General features: G+C 42.3%; 1 protein-coding gene across 1 annotated transcript; it reads right to left on the bottom strand.

The window, feature by feature from the left end:
• Positions 1-206: 206 nt before the first annotated feature.
• On the bottom strand, positions 207-17,982 carry LOC114573579 (meprin A subunit alpha). The gene is given in 13 exon segments (XM_075447459.1): positions 207-311; positions 313-358; positions 2,474-2,678; positions 3,937-4,110; positions 6,372-6,818; positions 10,608-10,823; positions 11,475-11,621; positions 12,667-12,888; positions 14,099-14,274; positions 14,456-14,573; positions 14,673-14,748; positions 14,826-14,863; positions 17,733-17,982. Coding segments are annotated over 13 exon segments (2,220 nt in total).
• Positions 17,983-20,170: the final 2,188 nt, after the last annotated feature.

Genomic DNA, 20,170 nt, shown 5'->3' on the forward strand with positions numbered 1-20,170 from the left:
TCTAGCCATAGTCGAAGGAGGAATAAATTTAATTATTTCATGTGGGCGCACACCAGATATAGGCCCAGGGTTTTAGTGTCCATAAATGAGCCTATAAACTGATACTTATACTTCTCTCTCCAATGTTGGCACTGTATGCTATGCTGTGCTTTCACTGCTGAATGAATACAGAAGACACTTATTCACATATTTCTCAGAAATGTGTTTCACTGAGCTCTCCTGATGACGCTGAAGATGGCCAGTGTCAGGACTACAATCCCTGCTGCGCCGCCAATCAGCGCTCCCAGAATGCCTTGGTCTATGTTCAATTTTATCACACCTCTTACCAGCGTAGTAGGTGGCCTGGCTTGATGCACACCTGAAAGTCAGCAGATATAATTTTTTTTAGTTACGCAAAAATTTGATTCTCTTTGGCATCTTACTGAATTTTCTGTGTCATTTGTCATCTGGCTAGCAAGAGTAATTTAAGCAGTGTGCAGAGCTTTGTCTATACCAAACAGCAGTATTACATTTAGATCAATGGGGTGTGTACATTAGAAGAGATAGAAAACCCTACTCTGTTGTAGAAACAGAGAAAAGGATGAAGTAAAGATTGTGTTTTTGTTGGAAACAAAATAGGTTGGTTCAAGGGTGTTACATTGGTTTGAGAAAGGGGAGGGACACAAAACTGGGGGTCCTTTGCCAGACAAATGTTTTCAATTTGAATCCCATTTCCTGCATTTCTACATACATTAGGGACTATGATGATCCAAAATACAGGAAATAATTAAGTTGATCATAATGATAAATGCTGCCAGAAAGAATAGTACTAAACTATGTAGAAGAAAAAGAGGTCTTACTTTCTTTATTGTTTAATATAGGGGCGATCGCCAAGACTTGAGAGAATAATTTTATAGAGTCAAAAATGTTCACAATTTGAAAGTGTGGGGGGGGGGGACCCTGTGACCCCAGTGGAAATGACACCCTAGGGTTGGTTCACATAAATCTTACCTTGTAAAATTTTAAACCAATAGTTACTTATTACTTATTTGCTAAGGTTGGAAGAGAAAATCAATACCACTCTCATGTCTGTGTATTAAAGGAACATGCCGACTTATTGGGAATTTAGTTTATTCACCGTAACCCCCAGAGTTAGATAAGTCAATACATACCCTTCTCATCTCCGTGTGTGCTGTCTGACGGCTCCAGCGGCATCAGGCCAGCACAGAACATGCAGGTGAATGGTTCCAGTAATCCTACTGCTCCGAATAAGTGACAAAATAACGCCAACATGTTCCTATTTACAGGTTGTGATTTGTAGAGTCACAGCGTGTACAAAAAACACAGACACGTGGCTGTGTCTGTGTGAGACAGCCACCTTCTATCCCTAAACAAACCAGGAACTATATTCTTAGGCGGAAAAATATAGTACTTTGGCGGAGTGATATGCTCGCAGCAAGCCTGTCTGAGAATATAGTTCCCGGTTTGTTTACTGTTAGAAGATGGCTGTGTCTCATGTTACGTTGTTTTGTGTACACGCTGTGACTCTACAAATCACAACATGTAAATAGGAACATGTTGGTGTTATTTTGTCACAATTTGGAGCCGTAGGATTACTGGAACTATTCACCTGCAGGATCTGTGCTAGGCTAAGCTAATGCTGGAGCCGTCAGACAGCGTTACAGCACGCACGGAGATGAGAAGGGTATGTATCGACTTGTCTTACTCTGGGGGTTACGGTGAATAAGATAAAGTCCCAATAAGTCGGCGTGTTCCTTAAAGTACAGCAAGTAAGGATTAGCATAGTTTAACATGGCATCAAGACTAAAAGCAGAGGTAACAGCTAGCCAGGCTCCAAATTTTAAAAATCCACCTTCTAACAGCTCACCGATTAACACGTAGCATCTCATTTTTTTAATCGGTACAAAATCAGACATTTGTGTTTTTAGAGGGAGTTACGATAACAGTTTTTCTGTCCAACAAACACTTCCCAACCTTATGGCAATGACAAAACTCCAAGAAGTCACTGACACCAAGTAATAGTTGCAAAACACAATATAGCTGCCCATAAAACCACAAACTGCCGTTTTTACGTTTCTGTTTCTGTACATTTTAGACCAACAAGATACAACATGCTAACTACTTAGCTCTAGAGGTGCTGCTAGGCAAATCTTTTTTTTTTACTTTGGAGAAAGACAGGCAAGCTATTTCACCTTGATTCCAATCTTAATGTTAAGCTAAGCTAATGGACTTTTGGCTCTGGCTCCATACTTAACACACAGACATGAGAGTGTACTTTTAAAGACGTATGGGTGCAAGCCTTATGTAAGTGCTTACTTTAGCATTAGCCTGTGCATAATTGACATGGAATTTGAATTCATATCTTTCCAAGGTGAAATATCCCCAATTCTCTAAAAAAAAAAGAAAATCTGAAATTCCTACAATAAAAATGTACACATTTAGTAATGCAAATACAACAAATATATGTACACACCTGCATGAGGCTTTCCCTTCACTTTCCACACACACGCCTCCGTTAAAACAAGGGTTGGGATGACAAGGGTTGGCAGCACGTGCTTCTCTGTGTTTTGGAGCCTCCGGTCTCATTTTCACCTCGCTGATTGGCTTCTCATCTGTGATGTCATTACTCTGTGTGGCCGGGTCGACAGGCACCTCAGTCTTGATCAGGTGGGTCAAATCTAACGAAACGACAAGTTGATGAAAATGTTAAACAAAGTGCTATCTCATTCAAGATGGCAAGGTGTGAATATGTACAAGAGAAGTGAGACAAGATTTAAAGTAGCAGGGGAAAAAGGAAATCTGAAATAATTAATATGAACTAAACCGGCATTTGCATGGGTCAGAGCCACAATATGATGGTGGGACAAGTGACTCTTTCTTTACTTATTGATTTGATTCAAACATTAAAGAAATTAATTTAATAGAAATTGCATGCAAGCATAAAGAGATTCTCAAGATATATCAATCGAATCAATTTCTGTACTTTTTGCTTGTTAACATCTGGGGCCGACCACTTCCTGTGGGTGAAATTACAAAATGTAACCATCATTTTCTAATGCTGATATTGCCAGAAAAAAATATAAAACCACCTACCACTTCTATTTTGTAGATATTTGTTTCTGTTTATTGTATTTATTATTTATTTTTATTCATGTTTAATATGTTTGTTTGTGTACGTATGCACCAATCACCAAGGCAAATTCCACGTGACTACTGTGGCAATAAATTCCTTTCTCATTCTGTTAAAAGGCACCAGAATACAGGAAATGACATCTGCTCTCTCTTTGAGTCTTGGGGAAGGCCACCACAGCCCGTTAAGATTCTCCCACCCACATTTCCAATGCTTCCTATGCCCATGAGCATTTGCATTAGCCTTTCTTTTTTTTTAAATGTAAAAAATGAGCTTTTGTTTGACAGACTGTTTGATGTAGGAATAACCTAGCCTGACAAGCCAGACCCACATCAAGATGTTGGGTCTGGGAACTCACCATTGGCAGGGCTCAATCCGAGGGGCGGGATAAACGGTTGTCTTTCAAATTCTCTCTGCATGTAATAGGATAACGCTACAACCAGGCAGAGCAACGAAGAAGGTAGCGGAGCTAGTTGATCTCTGGTCGGCAAAACTCCGAACACATCTTCCTTTTTGAAGAATGATTTCAGTGCCGTTCTTTGTCCTTTTCTCAAAGAAAAGCTGAACTCCAAGTCTTCCAGAAGACCGCTGTTCCCAGCAGCAGCAGCCATAAGCCCGCCCACCGACTCGATACACAATGTGATTGGCCTGATCAGAGTTTGGTTTTTCCAACTCGCAAGCCAACGGAGAGTGCCTGGACCCCCTTGGTTTCAAATTAAATTTGCTGCCGCTAGGGTGCGTCTAGATTTCTAGGCTAGGAATAACCTGTATAGCCGGGGAGAAGAGCTGATATTTCTGATTCTCACCATTAAATTCAGCAGTGATGATGAGATCATCGTTCTTGAGGAAACTCCTCCTTTGCAATTGCTTGTGAGAAATGAATGTGCTCCAGCCAAAGTCTTTACCGCGGTGGCACTGGCAGCTGTCATCCCACACCGCTCCCGAAGCCGCTGTAGGTTTGTTCCAGCGGGCATCAGTGTCTGCGGAGGGGAGGAAATACTCATTATAAACAAATGTTGTACATTTCTGAATTCCATGTATTGATTTTGACACAGGATGTCAGGGTGGGACATGATGTGAAGCTTGATTGTTCAAGATGAACAGGGTTTGGTCAGAGCAAACAGAAAGGGACGGTGACAGGCTAAAAGATTATGGATTTAGTTTTTTATTTTTAAATAACAGGTAACAGGTGAACCACACAAAATGTAGTACCATGATGATTGTGGTGGAACTTCCAGCTTACGAACTGGTGTTGTTTTTGTCAACGGAAATTACGACTAAATATCGTCGTCAACGAACCTGACGAAAACGAGACGCAACGTAATTGCTGGTCATGTGACGATGACTAATATATAATATATGTATATATATATATATATATAAAATGATAATTAAATGTATAATGCAATATTGTTGACGAATAAAAACAAGACTAAATGTGGTTTACAAAATAAAAACTATACTAAAATGTCTCTTCATTTTCGTCGACCAAAACGGCGAAATGTTATAACGTTATTTTGTCTTGTTTGGTTGCGTTATTATTATTTTTGCAGTATTTCTGTCCCCTGTGTCTTCAAGGGCTGCATCAGGTCGCACTCAGGTCGTACTGCGCAGAAGCAACATTACTTCCTGAAGCCCTGTCGCGGCATTATTTAATTTAGAAGATGCAGCGGTGAGTTAGAGAGTGAGACAAGCGTAAACAGCAACAAACAAAATGAAATCTGACACCAATGGCCGGCCAGCCAGAGTTCGTCTTTGGGAGTAAAAGAACAAACGGCAGTTTGAAAAACTTTCATTACATAGAAGTTGAAAAGAAAACGGAATGTGTTGTGGAAAAAGATGGGGAGAAATGCGGCCACAAAATCACAGGAAAAAACACCACGAACCTTAAGAGACATCTCAATGTGTGCAATAATGGAATTTAGGTAAGTCAAGACATAAACATAACGTCACTTTCTATTTTAGAAAGCTAATGCAAACTCATGGGGCTGTGGTTAATGTGTCTCATTTTAACATTAGCTTTAGACGTTAGCCACTGGAGCTGAAAACGACTGAGACAAACGTGTGTGTGTGTGTATGTGTGTGTGTGTGTGTGTGTGTGTGTGTGTGTTTGAGAGAGTGTGTGGGTTCTTGGCCAATATTTTGGTTTTGTTAAACTACTAGATACTTATACCATATTGACTGGATTCAATAGAATTGCATTGCTAAAAGAGATAAAAATAAAAATTTCATTGACTAAAACTAGACTAAATGTCATCAATCTTCGTTGACCAAAACTTGACCAAAATCTCATCAGTTTTCATCGACTAAAACTAGACTAAAATAGTCATAGATAATTCTGACTAAAATAAGACTAAAATACTCAGACTTTTAGTCATCTGAAACTTGACTAGACTAAAGAGTATGAACGTGACTAAAACTAATAAAAACTAAAATGACTTGACACAGAAACTAGACTAAAACTAAAATTAAAACAGGCCGCAAAAACGACACTATAATACGAACTCATGCTATGTAAGTTGAGAGAATGGTACCACAGGTGCAACAAAGCAGGCCTGCTTAGTTCGTTCAGGGAATGATTGCTAAGGTTAACAAGGAATATGTTTACAGCATTTTATCTAACTGGGACGTTTTGGGACCGATTGGTGGGGATTGTTGTGGACAAAGTGCACACGGTGATACACTGGCAAGAGCCAATGACGTATAACCATTTATTCAGCTAATTTAAATAGCTCACGTTATTGTATTGTATGAACAGTTATCTTTATTTTATATTGTATGTGGCATTTTATTTTCAGGTCAGTGTCCAACATAACCTCGTAACATTTCCAGGCAGAGAAGTACTTCACCTTTGTGCCTCCAGAGATAATGGGAGACATAACAGCTGTATGATAACACAGTGCTGCCTCATCCTGCAAAGGTCACAGAGGAAGTAAACATATAACACGTCAGGTTACTGATGGTAATGGCAAATATGTTTTAAATTACGGTCCCAGTGTTGTTTTCTTGTTTTGACACTGTATTTGGAAAGAAATATTGCGGAATTTGTGCTGAAATGTCATTTTTCAATGCTGTGATAACCACAAATAAAATTCCATTCACCTTTATTGTATTGGCGTGAAGCAAATAAAACCCTAACTAACTGCATGGCTATATTCAACTAGATGTAATTCAGCTAAGCTCACCCTTTTATCAAGCTAGACAACTCTATTTTACCTAAATGCCGGTGACCTGGGCCTACCTGTAGTGAAGCTTCTTGTAGAAGACATTCTCAGTTTTACATCAGGGTCCTGGTCCATGGCGACAATTGTTGCCTGCCTGTTTTCGGCGGGCCATTGCATCACTGCATCGTTTTCCCCACTGCAGAGGTGCAAGTTCATACCAACATAGTCTGGGTAGGCGCTGTCTTTTCCATTTGGGTAAACACTGACACCGAATGAGTAGCCCTCCGAGTTGTAGAAGCACTTGCTTTTAACTGCACCACCATTAGGAGTGGTGGCAAGAACATTGGTGAAGTTGTGGATTTGCCAGACAGCACTGGGGCAAATGGTCTCAGTAAGAGTGATGTCATCGATTAAGATGGCGCCCGAGGAGTTGGCTGATCCTCTGATGCCTTGGAAGGAATAGCGGAACTTCTCTGTCACCTTGAGAGTTACATGGGCTATTTTCCAGGCAGCATCTCCATTACCTGGCAGACAAAAAGCAGGCGATTTGTTGTATATTTATTTGGAATTATTCATGAATTGAAAGGAAGTATTTAAAGCCATATACTAGTCTGGATCAACGAAAGTACATTTCCAGGATAATTGCCTGATATCCCTCACCTTCCACTCTCTGTGGGTTGCCGCTCTCAACAACAACAAACTTCAAGCTAGCAATTGTGCAACAAAGCAGGCCTGCTTGGTTCGTTCAGGGAACGATTGTTAAGATTAACAAGGAATATGTTTATGGCATTTACTATGTAACTGGGACGCTTTGGGGCCGATTGGAGGGGATTGTTGTGGACGAGGTACACACAGCGATACACTGACAAGAGCAAATGACATATAACCATGTATCCAGCTAATTTAAATAGCTCACGTGACTGTATTGTGTAACAGTTAACTTTATTTGATACTGTATGTGGCATTTTACTTTAGGAAATGTTCCACCAAAACAAGTTCCTTCCCGAGACTATTCTGCAGATCCACCGTCGCTGTGTCCGGAACTTAGCCCCACACAAGGCGATTGTGATTGGTTTAAAGAAATGCAAACAACCCAGAGCATTTTGTTTTCTTCTCCTATCCTAGAATGTATGTGTGGTGTAGCCAAACTTTACTCTGCAGCAGTGTGAAGATAGGTCTGGTAAACACTCATGTATAAAGTACTTGAAAACAATACTTGAGTAAATGTACAAGTATCTTACCAGAAAATGACTTTGGTAGAAGTTAAAGTCACCTTTTAGAATATTACTTGAGTAAAAGTCTTAAAGTAGCTGGTATTTACAGTACTAAAGTATCAAAAGTAATGTTATGATATTTAATGTTACCATATTACCACAATACCATATTCTGGATGGTGTTGTCCTGGCCTCCAGCACTACTGTCAGAAATCTAGGGGTTATTTTTGATCAGGATATATCCTTTAACGCCCATCTAAAACAAACCTCAAGAACAGCCTTTTTTTCATCTTCGTAACATTGCCAAAATTAGGAATATCCTGTCTCAAAACAATGCTGAAAAACTAGTCCATGCATGTGTTACTTCCAGGCTGGACTATTGTAACTCCCTACTGTCAGGTTGCTCAAATAAGTCCCTTAAGACTCTCCAGCTGATCCAGAATGCTGCAGCGCGTGTTCTCACAAGAACTAAGAAAAGAGATCATATTTCTCCTGTATCAGCTTCTCTGCATTGGCTTCCTGTAAAATCCAGGATTGATTTTAAAATTCTTCTCCTGACCTACAAAGCTCTAAATGGTCAAGCACCATCATATCTAGAAGAGCTCCTAATACCTTATTGTCCCACTAGAGCACTGCGCTGCCAGAAAGCAAAGTTACTTGTGATACCTAGAGTCTCTAAAAGTTGAATGGGAGCCAGAGCCTTCAGTTATCAGGATCCTCTCCTATAGAACCAGCTCACAGTCTGGGTTCGGGGGGCAGAAACTGTCACCTCATTCAAGAATGAACTTAAAACTCTCCTATTTGATAAAGCTTATAGTTAGGGAGTGAGGAGTTGCAGTGTTCACCTAACTGGCCCACCTGCTTCTATTCATAATTGTTAGATTAATAATATATAACAAAAGTAGAGGGAGACAGGCCAGCACAGCCCGATCCTGCAGGGGAGAGTTCAAAGCCCGAACAGGCTACCTCTCCTTATGACCTGTCTCTCTTAGTTACGCTGTTATAGTTTTAGACTGCCGGGGGACTTCCTTCCTTCCTTTCACACACTGAGCTGCTCTCTCCTCTCCCTTTCTATTACCATTTGTGTGCATCCCGTCCCAGAAATGCTTGTTACTAATCCTAGCTTCTGGGGAGTTTTTCACCCAGCGTATTTCCTTGGAGAACGTTGGCACCAAGATCTTGGTTGCAGCTGTCGCCGTGGTCCTGCTGCACTCCCTGCTGAGCTCAGCGGTGCCCTGCAATGTCATGCTGCGTCCTGCTGAACCCTGCTGCTTCCTGCTACGTCCATCCATGCTCTGCTGGGCCACGCTACATCCTGTAACACCCTGCAGCGCCCTGATATGACATGAACTACTACGACTACCATTTGAAGTCACTGTTCCATTATTAATTTGACTATTATCGCCACTGTTCATCACACCCCCAACCGGCCCGTCAGACACCGCCTACCAAGAGCCCGGGTCTGTCCGAGGTTTCTTCCCAAGAGGGAGTTTTTCCTCGCCACTGTCACACTGCTTGCTCTTGATGAAATTACTGTAATTGTTGGAATTGTTGGGGCTTTGTAAATTATAGAGTGTGGTCTAGACCTACTCTATCTGTAAAGTGTCTTGAGATAACTCTTGTTATGATTTGATACTATAAATAAAATTGAATTGAATTGAATTAATGTACTTAAGTATTAGAAGTAAAAGTCTTTGATCATGAACTTTATCGTAGCTTTCTAATAGTGAAGTATAATATTTAGGGTTTCCACACCTTCTTAAACGTCAAGCCTGATCAACAAATCAAAAAACAGAAACAGAATTACATTTTTTGTGAGAAAGAATGTTTCACTTCAAAAGTACAAAAACATTTCTTGCAAGTAACGAGTAGCGAAGATGCTTAGTTGAAATGTAGTGGAGTAAAAGTAAACATTTTATTTAGGATATGTAGTAAAGTAAAAGTTTCCAGAAATATAAGTAACAAAGTAAAGTACAGATACGTGAAAATTCTACTTAAGTACAGTAACAAAGTATTTGTACTTTGTTACATTACAACACTGGGCCGGAATGAGATTCCGGAATGAGATTCTTGAAGCAACTCTGTTGTAAAGGCTAATGTTGCTCGGTTAGCACAATCGACATCATGTTAGAAAGCACAGCCGAAACAATTTGTCATAAACTATATAATGTAACAATAGTGTTAGCCACGATGCTAACTGCATTGATAACTAAGCTAAACAGTGCTGCCACTACCATTTTAGTGATTTATAAGCAACATGTTTCTTGCAGATTGTCACGTTACTGAAAATAAAATGTGTTAGAAGGTAATATATGAAGTCAATGCTAACTAGGACAGCTGTAGGGCGCCGCTAACATTAAGCTGTCTCCATGAAGCTCCCAGCTAAGCTCCTATAACTCGCGACGCAGTCAGGAAACCAGAACAAGCTAGCTAACTACTGATAACATAAGCATTTTGGATGTTGATTTTAAAGTAATGTAACTATTTCTCATCCTTCTTCCGATTTCCAGCCGCAGCCTGTCACTCCCCCCTGTACTAATGTTACTCGGTATGTAACGTTAGCTCAGAATGCCTTATGTTTCTCACTACCGTAACTTATTGTTCATCAGACATGAGAAAAGGGAGATTAGCTAACATTAGCCAACCTTTTTATTAAAACAAAAATCACATTTGAATAGTAATTTCAACATTCAAATGGTATTGATTTTTTTTTACTGTTCAAATTATATTCGGAATTTGTTCCAACAGCCCTAGAACATAACGTAATTTATTTTTAAACACACTGCACACTGGCAGGGAGTGGGATTTCTAAAGTACACTTTCTGTTGAAGACACATAAAAAACAGCTCATAGCGCAGGAATGGTATGACGGAAAATGTTAGTGGTTTTGAAACCGTGACTTTTTCAAACCGCGATATACCTTGACACCGGTAACGGACCCATGCCTAGTTTCATATTAATCTTACAATGCAATAAACTCCACCACTGCATCGATAGTAGGTGTTTTTCAATAAGGATTTGGAAGTGACAACATTTAAGAATGCACTCTGCATTAGACAGTGTATTATGTGCTGCCAAATGAATGATCAAATAAAATACCTGTAATGGTGTGGATCTTCTTGAAACTGTGTAGAGTCCCTGTCCCATCATCAGTCCTGACCCATATGACCAGTTTGTCCCCAGCGGCTCCCGTCATCTTGTAGAAGAACTCCAGGCACTGCTCGTCTCTCTTGGGGTAGAGGATACGTGACTCCAGCAAGGCGCTGCTCCCAGCTGCGCCCGAAGATGTGTCAAACTTCATGAAGTAGCCAGAATCTACAAAAAAACAGAGTGGCCAGCGGTACATATTGTGTTAACTGAGTTATAATAATGACTGGGATTGGAAAATAATTATTTATTTTATTACATATATATAGCGCTTTATCATAGACACTCAAAGCGCATTTGGGGGGAGGGGGGGTGGGGACTGCTCTCTAACACCACTAATGTGTAGCACCCACCTGGGTGATGCACGGCAGCCATACAACGCCTTACGACGCCAGACGCCAGAACGCTCATAATGTTATTTATGTCCTGTTACAACAGTATTTACCCAAATGGCTAAAAAGCTAAGAAACATTTTAATAGTGTTGTAAGACAAGAAATTGAATGACATTATTTTGATATTGTTGTCCTTTGCATTATGGCAAAACCAGTCACTGGGCAAATCACACACAAATGATCACTCACTAAATGTGTGTTTTTGATTTTTTTATTGTAACTATTTCATGTAAATGTTCAATCTTTTTTCAGTAAATCTCATAAGTAAAATATATGATACATTACATTAAATACATTAAATGCTAAGCTACCACCTGGAGCTGGAGTGTGTGACACTGTTTAGTCACAATTTATGTAATTGTAAGATTTTTTGTTTTCAGATTTATGTTTGATATTTGCGTATGATCTAGAAAATCAGCTCGGTACCTCTGCAGTGCCCTGTCAGGGTGTGGTCTGTATCAGCTGGACTGCTCAGCGTCTGGGCCCAGTCTGCGGTGTCCTCCTCATTTTGGATCATTCCACAGATGTTGATCAGCTCAAAGGAGCACTGGTCCAAGAGAGTGTGTGTGTTGGCTGGAACAGGACAGTTATCTACAGTCAACTTACAAAGCTTACAGCACTAGGGATGTAAAAATGCATTGTGAATCAGTTAAAAATTGATATAAATGGGTAAATATTACAACCAGTTGAGATATGAATTGTGACGCAATTTCTAAACAGCCTAGGACTTCAGACGGCACTATGTGTTCTTAGTATATTTATTTGACTTCAGACATCACAACTTGTTCTTAGTTTATTTAATTGGTATTTATTTGAAGAGATTTTTATATATACATAATTGATTATTTGGTCTTTTTTGGCCTTTATTTAATAGGATAGCTGAAAACAGAAAAGGGGGGAGATAGAGGGGGGGATGACATGCAGGAAACGGAAGCGGGTCGGACTTGAACCTGGGCCACTGTGCTAAGGACTGTGCCTCACCCAAATTTTCCACCAGGCGCATCTGTGGGTGTTTTAAGCCCCCAACGTCGTCTTCTAGGCAGTGCCGCATGGAATGCACTAGGGTTAGGCAAAGATTAGGGATAGGTGCCTTTAAGTCGACAGTCGCAGAGCTGCCTTGAAGTCAACGGTGGGGGCTTAAAACACCATTGAGTGCATCGGCTCTCGGTTCCGCTCCGCCAAAGATATGCACCAGGAAAATAGGGGTGAGGCTTAGTTCTTTGCACAGTGGTCTGGATTCAAGTCCGACCCATGTCCGTTTCCTGCATGTCATCCCCCCTCTCTGTCTTGAGCTATCCTATCTAATAAAGGCCATAAAGACAAAACAATAGTCTTAAAAAATACATTTTGAGCATGTACTCCTTTCCTATCTGTAGTGCTGTACATGGGTGTAAAAGACTAAAACACTCGGAAAAACTGAGGGGGACTACTGTGATCATTCTTTTAGTGCAGCCTTAAAGATGAGAGCATAAATGTATTTCAGGTCAAGTGGGAAAACAAATGAGTAATTTACCTAAAGATGCAGATTTTACAGATTCCTTATTAACCTCTTTCCCTGCCAGGATATTGGATTTGAACCATATGCTTTTCACTAACCGTTGTGAAAGGAGTCACTCACCACAGTCGTACATGCGGTTGAGCCTGGTGATGTCTACTGCACTGAAGTCCAGCCGCTGGCCGATGACCTCATTAAAATACGGTATGGTGGTGGTGATTGTGGGGATGCTTTCGTTCTTGTTAAAGGACAGTGGTCTGTAGTGCATGATGGACTCATAGTCATATGGCGTGTTCAGATCAGTGATAAAGTCATCCTCATACTTCACGAAATTGTGGTCCTTCCCTGTGACGAGAAAGTAACATTGTCATGTAGATAGTCAGGGTACAATATCAACCCCTTCAAACAGTGCTACCATGTAACAAATGATTTTTTAGAATGAATCAGCCATGACAGCGATGCTGATATTGTGTGTGTGTGTGTGTGTGTGTGTGTGTGTGTGTGTGTGTGTGTGTGTGTGTGTGTGTGTGTGTGTGTGTGTGTGAGTGTGTGGGCTTGTTTAACTATATCCAGTCCAAAAACCGTGAGTCCAGTATACTTGTGGGGTCCCGACAGCTTTGTGAGGCCAAAATGCCACAAATGGGGGGGTCCAGCTGTTTGAGGTTTAAGACTTGGTTGTAGGATTAGGGATATAATTAGGTTATGGTTAGGGTGAGGGTAAGGGTTAAGGTTAGGTATTTAGTTGTGATGGTTAAGGTTAGGGTATGCATTATGTCAATGACAGGTCCCAACAAAGATAGTGCCACAAACCTGTGTGTGTGTGTTTGTGTGTGTGTGTGTGTGTGTGTGTGTGTGTGTGCACTTTGCCAGGTGTTTACATTTCTGTCTGTGGAGAGATTTTGACACCGTGATAGGTGGTTCCATAAGTGATTTTCCCCATTCAATATCTCCTTTGACGTTTCAGAAAATGCGTATATCATGAGTTCTAAGCCTGGAACCAAGCCAACCAGCAACGAAATGAATCGTGACCATAAAACATTTGATTTGGTGCAAAAGAACATTTTGAAAAGGTACAAGACTGTGTACAGAAACGATCATAGACTTCAGTCGTTGCAGCTTGTTCACAGGTGTGGTAAACATTTCCACCGTATCAGCGAACTCTACCAATCAGAGATGGGTGGGTAGTGTAGTACTTCTCTATGACATAGCGAATAAAACATGTTTTTCTTAAAACACGGTTAATATTATACAGACTTGTGGCTTTTACAGCGGCATAAACATAGCTTCTGATAAGTCTCCCTTGGATGGTTTAGACATTATGGCTAATAATTAAAATCCCTATGTAGAAAATCAAGGGGATATTCACTTCCAGAACCACACTGTTGATCTCTATTGATCCCCTCTACTTTACGCCTCTTGCTCGCATTGGCATCACGGCTGGTATGATCCCACTGCATGATGGCATAATATTTCAGTCAGATTTAATCATTGGAGTATTCCCTATAACCCTGGCCACAGCCGTGATTAAACAAAACGTAAAATAGTTGTGACCCACCTTCTTCAATCTGGTCCCACCAGATTTTGACATAGTCGTCTCTATCTGAGCGAGACTGTTCATGGTAAAAGCCCAGGGCATGGAGGAGCTCATGCTGCACAATAGCCTTAGTGTCACATCTGGCTCCAATGGACACATTCTGGCCTGTTCTATCATCTCCAACATATGACCAGCATCTGAATTGATAGAATGGAAAAATTCAGACGACAACGAAATCAACCTAAGATGCTGTTACTGTTCATTTAATCACATCTCCTTATCTTAACGCCTTTGATGATTTGACAGCACGGCCCATAAAGTTTTGCAACAGCTGAGATCATTCATCAGGCCGAGTCAGCGTGGACCAATGCAGCTCACCCAGACAGCTTGGTGAAGGAGATGTAGCTGCTCTCGCCCTCATAGGGCTTGAAGTCCACACAGGATCTCAAACGGTATTCCTCAAAAGCCTGGAGGATTACACCTTTAGCATTCAGTTCTAGAATATAGGAAATTCATTTCCAAATCAGTACATGAACAGGTACCTAGTCATCAAATTATTTGTTGGTGGAAATATATTATTTTGGCAACGGTGTACCTAAAGAATCAGTTAAGATATATGGGATGGGGAACTTCCATCTTCTTGTTTGATCAAGGATTGCATTCCTGCTGGGCTGCAAAACACATTGAAAGCATTAAGCGTTAAGTTCTTGACGAACGCCATCTCTACTCAGACTCTCTGTATACTCACATCAACAGCGATGTCTCCCTCAAACAGGTGTGTTAACCCTAAAACGGTGAAAAACACGTGTTTAGTACACATGGATATCAGTCAGCAAAGCATGTGATCACACGTATCAACAGAACACATTGTTAAAGGTCCCATGGCATGAAAATTTCACTTTATGAGGTTTTTTAACATTAATATGCGTTCCCCCAGCTTGCCTATGGTCCCCCAGTGGCTAGAAATGGTGATAGATGTAAACCGAGCCCTGGGTATCCTGCTCTGCCTTTGAGAAAATGAAAGCTCAGATGGGCCGATCTGGAATCTTCCCCTTATGAGGTCATAAGTGTTGGGGACCAAGAAGCTGGTTAAACAGTGATTTGGCTCAGATTGAGTTGACTGGTGAGACACAGGGGAGGCAAGACAAAGGATCTTGGCCTACATGTGGATCCCAAAGCCAGTTTCACCAAACTCCTACAAGCCGCCACTTCACAAGATGGAGACAGTGCATTCAAACACGAGGACGGCAAGGCAGACTGGTGGTGAGACAAAGAACTGCTTCACACCTGTGGCCAGGTTGCAGTTTTCCCATTGGTCGTCGGGTCCTTGAATGCACCACCCGCCACTAGGAGGCGGAGGAAGGATAAAAGCTGTCTGCGTTTGTGTTTCTTTGCTTTTCACGGTAACCCCCGGTTGCTGAAAGGAGGCACTGGTCCGGATTAGTTAGCCAGCATCACCTCGCTGGTCGAGATTTGAGCTGGGACAACTTTATATCGGTCTGATATAAAGGGGATCCGAGGAAATACTGGCCGAAGTATTCCCTCTTCTGCAGCGGGTTTAATCAGCCTGGATTCAAGAAAAGGACGGCGTCCTGTTTCTTGTTTGGTCGACCTGGATTACGTCTTGTCCCCTCTGCTTCGGGACGAAACGGATCATTAAACTCTGGCAAGAGTTTTAACTGACAAACAACGCACACAGTAAGAGGCTTACACAGTTCTGGGCAGATATTAGAACTAGTGCGTTTTGTTTTGTTATTAATGAGCAAAGGGTTCGCTACCATTGTTGCCATTAATGTGATCTGATTTAATCATGTACTGGTCCATATGTGATTATTAATCTGTGCTGTGAATGTATAAATTGATCACTATACTCGTTGATTTATGTTGTGTTAAGTAGCTGGGTATAACTGTAATCGCTACCTGCTTAAATCACTCCTTTCAGGAGTTTAGTTACTGTCTGCGATAGAATCGTGAAAATCAGCTGTTAGTCACTGAATTAGTTATAATGACAAAAGTTTCCCTCAGTAAGTCAAAAGTCTCAGTCTGTCCTAAACTACACGTTAGCCCAGACCTGAGTGGCTGAGGGGAACTGGGTCATTATCAATTTCAAAACACTTATAGACTTCTTATACATATAATAAAATACATACCTTCAAAACCACAAAGACTCCAATAAGCGCAGCAATTTTCCTCCAACTGTCTCCAGAGCCCATGTCGTTATCCAGACACAAACTTGTTTCTCTTACGCTAGTGTGAATATGTCCATAAAGACAACAGGTGGAGGGGAACTTTGATCAGGATTAAAGTGTTTAATGAGTAACAGGCGTCTCTTCACTGTCTCTTATACAGCTCACATGTTCTGGCATGCACAGAAAATGACAGCAATAAGATGTCGACCCTGTACAGTGGCAATATAATCAACATTACATTGATATGAATGAACTCTGATCTTAAGTCTGATAAAACATGCAATTATGTTGTTAATGTGTTTGACTTTGGTTAGTTTATAAACCACTAGAAAGCCTCAAGATGGCTATGGCTCAAGAGAGGAGCTCCATGGGGGCAAAGTAGCTAGATTCGCCAACTGGACACAAGCTGGGGTCTGATCAGCCTCAGCTGGGTTGCCTGGATAATGGTGTATGATGTTGAAAGACCCGAAACACCCAGTGATTCCAGGAACATCAGCGAAGATTTGTACAGCAGCATCAGTAGATGTATTTGCACAGGGCCAAAATACATTTCTGATCTGCTGCTAAATTAGGAACCACCCAGACCTCTCAGGTGGTCTGGGACGGGTCTACTTTTTGTCACCAGAGTTAGAACTAAACACTGAGAAGAGGCGTTCAGTTTTTTTGCACCACATATCTGGAACAAACTCCCAGAAATGTGCAGGTACACTGCAACTCTCAGGTCTTTTACATCAAGGCTGAAGACCTATCTTTTTGAGGCTGTCTTTTTTTCAGTAATTTCTTACACTGCACTGTAACATTTATTCTTCATTTAGTTTCATACCTGTCTTATATTTTTTTATATTCTCTTTAACGCATGTTTTACGGAGCCCCAGACATGACATCTGAAAAAAATTAATTGTGGCCACAAAATTCTAATTTGTGACCATTCAGCCGTTCTTTCCACGACTTAAATTATCAAAGTCATACTGATATTTACAATAGCTCTATACCTATACATCAGTCAGACATCTACTATGCGTCCTATAGATGCTATAGCCTAGTCATAATAATACACCATCCAGACATCTACCATAGGCCTAACTAAATAACTTTTCTGTAGTTTTTAACTGCTCTTTAATGTTTTATGTAAAGCACTTTGAATTGCCTTGCTGCTAAAATGTGCTAAACAAATAAAGCTGCCCAAATAAAGCTGCCTTGCCTTACCCCTCTGTGGCTGGGGACAGTTGTGTTTTACCAAATAGGCAAGTACTATTTCGTATAGGCTTCGCCCTCTAAGAGCTGTCGATATTGGGTTTATCCCTTCACGCATGCGCAGTCGTGAACATTTTCTTTTGCGCCCTGTGCCTCTCTTACATCGACAGATACTGTATATTACAGTGGCGCAACCAGAGATCTGCTCCCATTTTTTCTTCAGCGACATGCAGTTTTGAAGACTTCGAAGAACAGTGGTGTCCGCCGTGTACCAACCGGCTCCATCCTGCCACCGGCCCAGTGGCACCGGCAGTTCTGCGGTCGCATACCGCCGGAGGAACTGAAGCAGCAGACGATGGCAGCCGAGCGGACAGTCGAGTAAGGTAAGGTTACCGCCTGCGGCGGCACCCAGACGGCCGGGAAGGGGACCCCTTTGGCGGGCACGAGTCCGCTGACTCGATCCCCCGAAGACGGTTCCCTCGCCGGCTCTCCCTCCTCCCCGTTGGGAGGACTGAAGCACATAACGGCGGAGATCTACGAGTCCCTTTACGGCGACTGTCTCCATCCCAGGAGAGGAGTACCACACCGGCTGGGGAGGAATGTGCGAGTCACAGGTGGTGGGAGTAGAATGGCCACATAAACTGCCTGGAACTGTCCATGGTGCTGAAGGTATTGAAACACTTCACCCCAGTGGTAGCAGGGAGACATGTTGTCGTGCGGACAGACAACATTACAGCAGCAGCGTTTATAAACCGTCATGGCGACGTGCGCTCTGCCCGGTTATTGGAGATAGCCAGGAGCCTCCTGCTGTGGGCCCACAGTCATCTGTTGTCCCTCGAAGCGGTTTACATCCCCGGGGTTATTTGAACCAGGCGGCAGACCTAATGTAGAGGGGAGGGCCCTCTCACAATGAGTGGAAATTGAATCCCACTATTGTTCAGAAGCTGTGGAGCAGGTTTGGGAAAGCGGAGGTGGATCTGTTTGCCTCACGAGAGAACACACAGTGTGCACTGTAGTTTTTCCTCGAGCACACGGGACAATCCAACCCTCGTCAACGCCTTCTCCCACCAACCCTGGCCCAGAACCCTCCTGTACGCTTTCCCCCCAGTCCCACATAGTGTGCTCTGCCCCTAGTGTTAACTACCTCCAAACATTGGTGGATAATGATTTGGCTCCGTCTACGGTTAAAGCCATTTCATCCTGCCACGAGGGCTACGGAGAGAGAGGTTTGTCTCTGGCACAAGCCCCTCTCAGGATGCTGTCACTAAAAACAGCGCTCCTCCTTCGCATTGACGTCGGCTAAGATGGTGTGTGATTTATGCGCTCTCCTCTCCACGGGACGGGAGCGTGGCCACTTTTACAGCCAAATCCACCATCACACCGAATGTTTTAACAACCTTCGGGCGAGGGAGTTTTCCCTCCGTTATTCCAGTACGTTTTACGCACGACAGACATCAGACGAACACAGCGGCTGTTTGTTAACTACAGAAAACGCACACAAGGTGCGACTCTTTCGGAGCAGCGTCTGTCTCGTTGACTGCTATCACCCATGCCTGTAGTGGGAGTGGAACCCCCCCCCCTCAGAACATTCGGGCCCACTCCGCAAGAGCGCTACCAGCGTCCGCGGCCCCCTCAGTGGCGTGACGGTGGCCGACGTTTGTGCAGCGGCCTCCTGGGTGTCCCCGTGCCCGTTCATCCATTTCTATCTGCACGGTGCGTCTGAGTCCCCTATGACTCACGCAGTTTTATCCGCACTTGACGGCGGATGATCCGCTGTCAGGTTTGGTTTTGCTGCTGTCTCCATGCACTTGAGTGGCTTGGAGGAATGCGGGTTTTTTTTGCAGCTATTGATTTTGATGTTAATTTTTGTCACCATAAAACATTTTCACAATCCACATGAGATGGGCCTGACGATCAGTAGGCCTACTCATGATGATGACAGGGTTTTTCTCATCAAAATAATGTTTTGATTCATTAAACCTTGTTCAGTGGAAATAGGAAGATTAATTAGTCTACGTTCTGCTTGTGGACCTTGTGTCGCAGGTGGCGTTAACAACGTCAGCTTCTCCCATAACCCAATAACAATAGCTCTTAGAGGGCGAAGCCTATACGAAATAGAACTATAGTTACGTATTGTAACTCCAGATTCTATGAGTATAGGCGCAGCCCTCTAAGATTCGGGCCACCTTGCTTCATCAACATTGACTGTATTTCCAGTTAGAAAACGCGCATCTCTCTCCTCCCTCCATTGTTGTTTACGTTTGTGTCGCTGCGTGGTACACGTGAACTGTCCACATGCTGAAAACGTGACTTGTCGCATACGTGACTTCACTCCCCGAGACACAAGAAGAAAAGGAGAAGGAAGGAAAATGACAAATAGTAATGCACAGTGACTTGGATAAGTAACTTTAATCTGATTACTGGTTTGGAAATAGTAACGCGTTAGATTACTTGTTACTGAAAAAAGTGTTCAGATTAGAGTAACGCGTTACGTGGCATCACTGGTTGGGAAAAGATTTCTGGTCGCGCCACTGTAATTTACAGTATCTGCGGACATAAGAGAGGGGGCACAGGGCGCGAAAGAAAATCTTCACGACTGTGCATGCGCAAAGATATATACCCAATAGCGATAGCTCTTAGAGGGCTGCGCCTATACTCATAGAGACATAGAGTTACAATACGTAACTATCGTCCTTCAGGAAGCAATCTT

This window comes from Perca flavescens, chromosome 18 (genome assembly GCF_004354835.1).
Source record: "Perca flavescens isolate YP-PL-M2 chromosome 18, PFLA_1.0, whole genome shotgun sequence".
Lineage (NCBI taxonomy): Eukaryota > Metazoa > Chordata > Actinopteri > Perciformes > Percidae > Perca > Perca flavescens.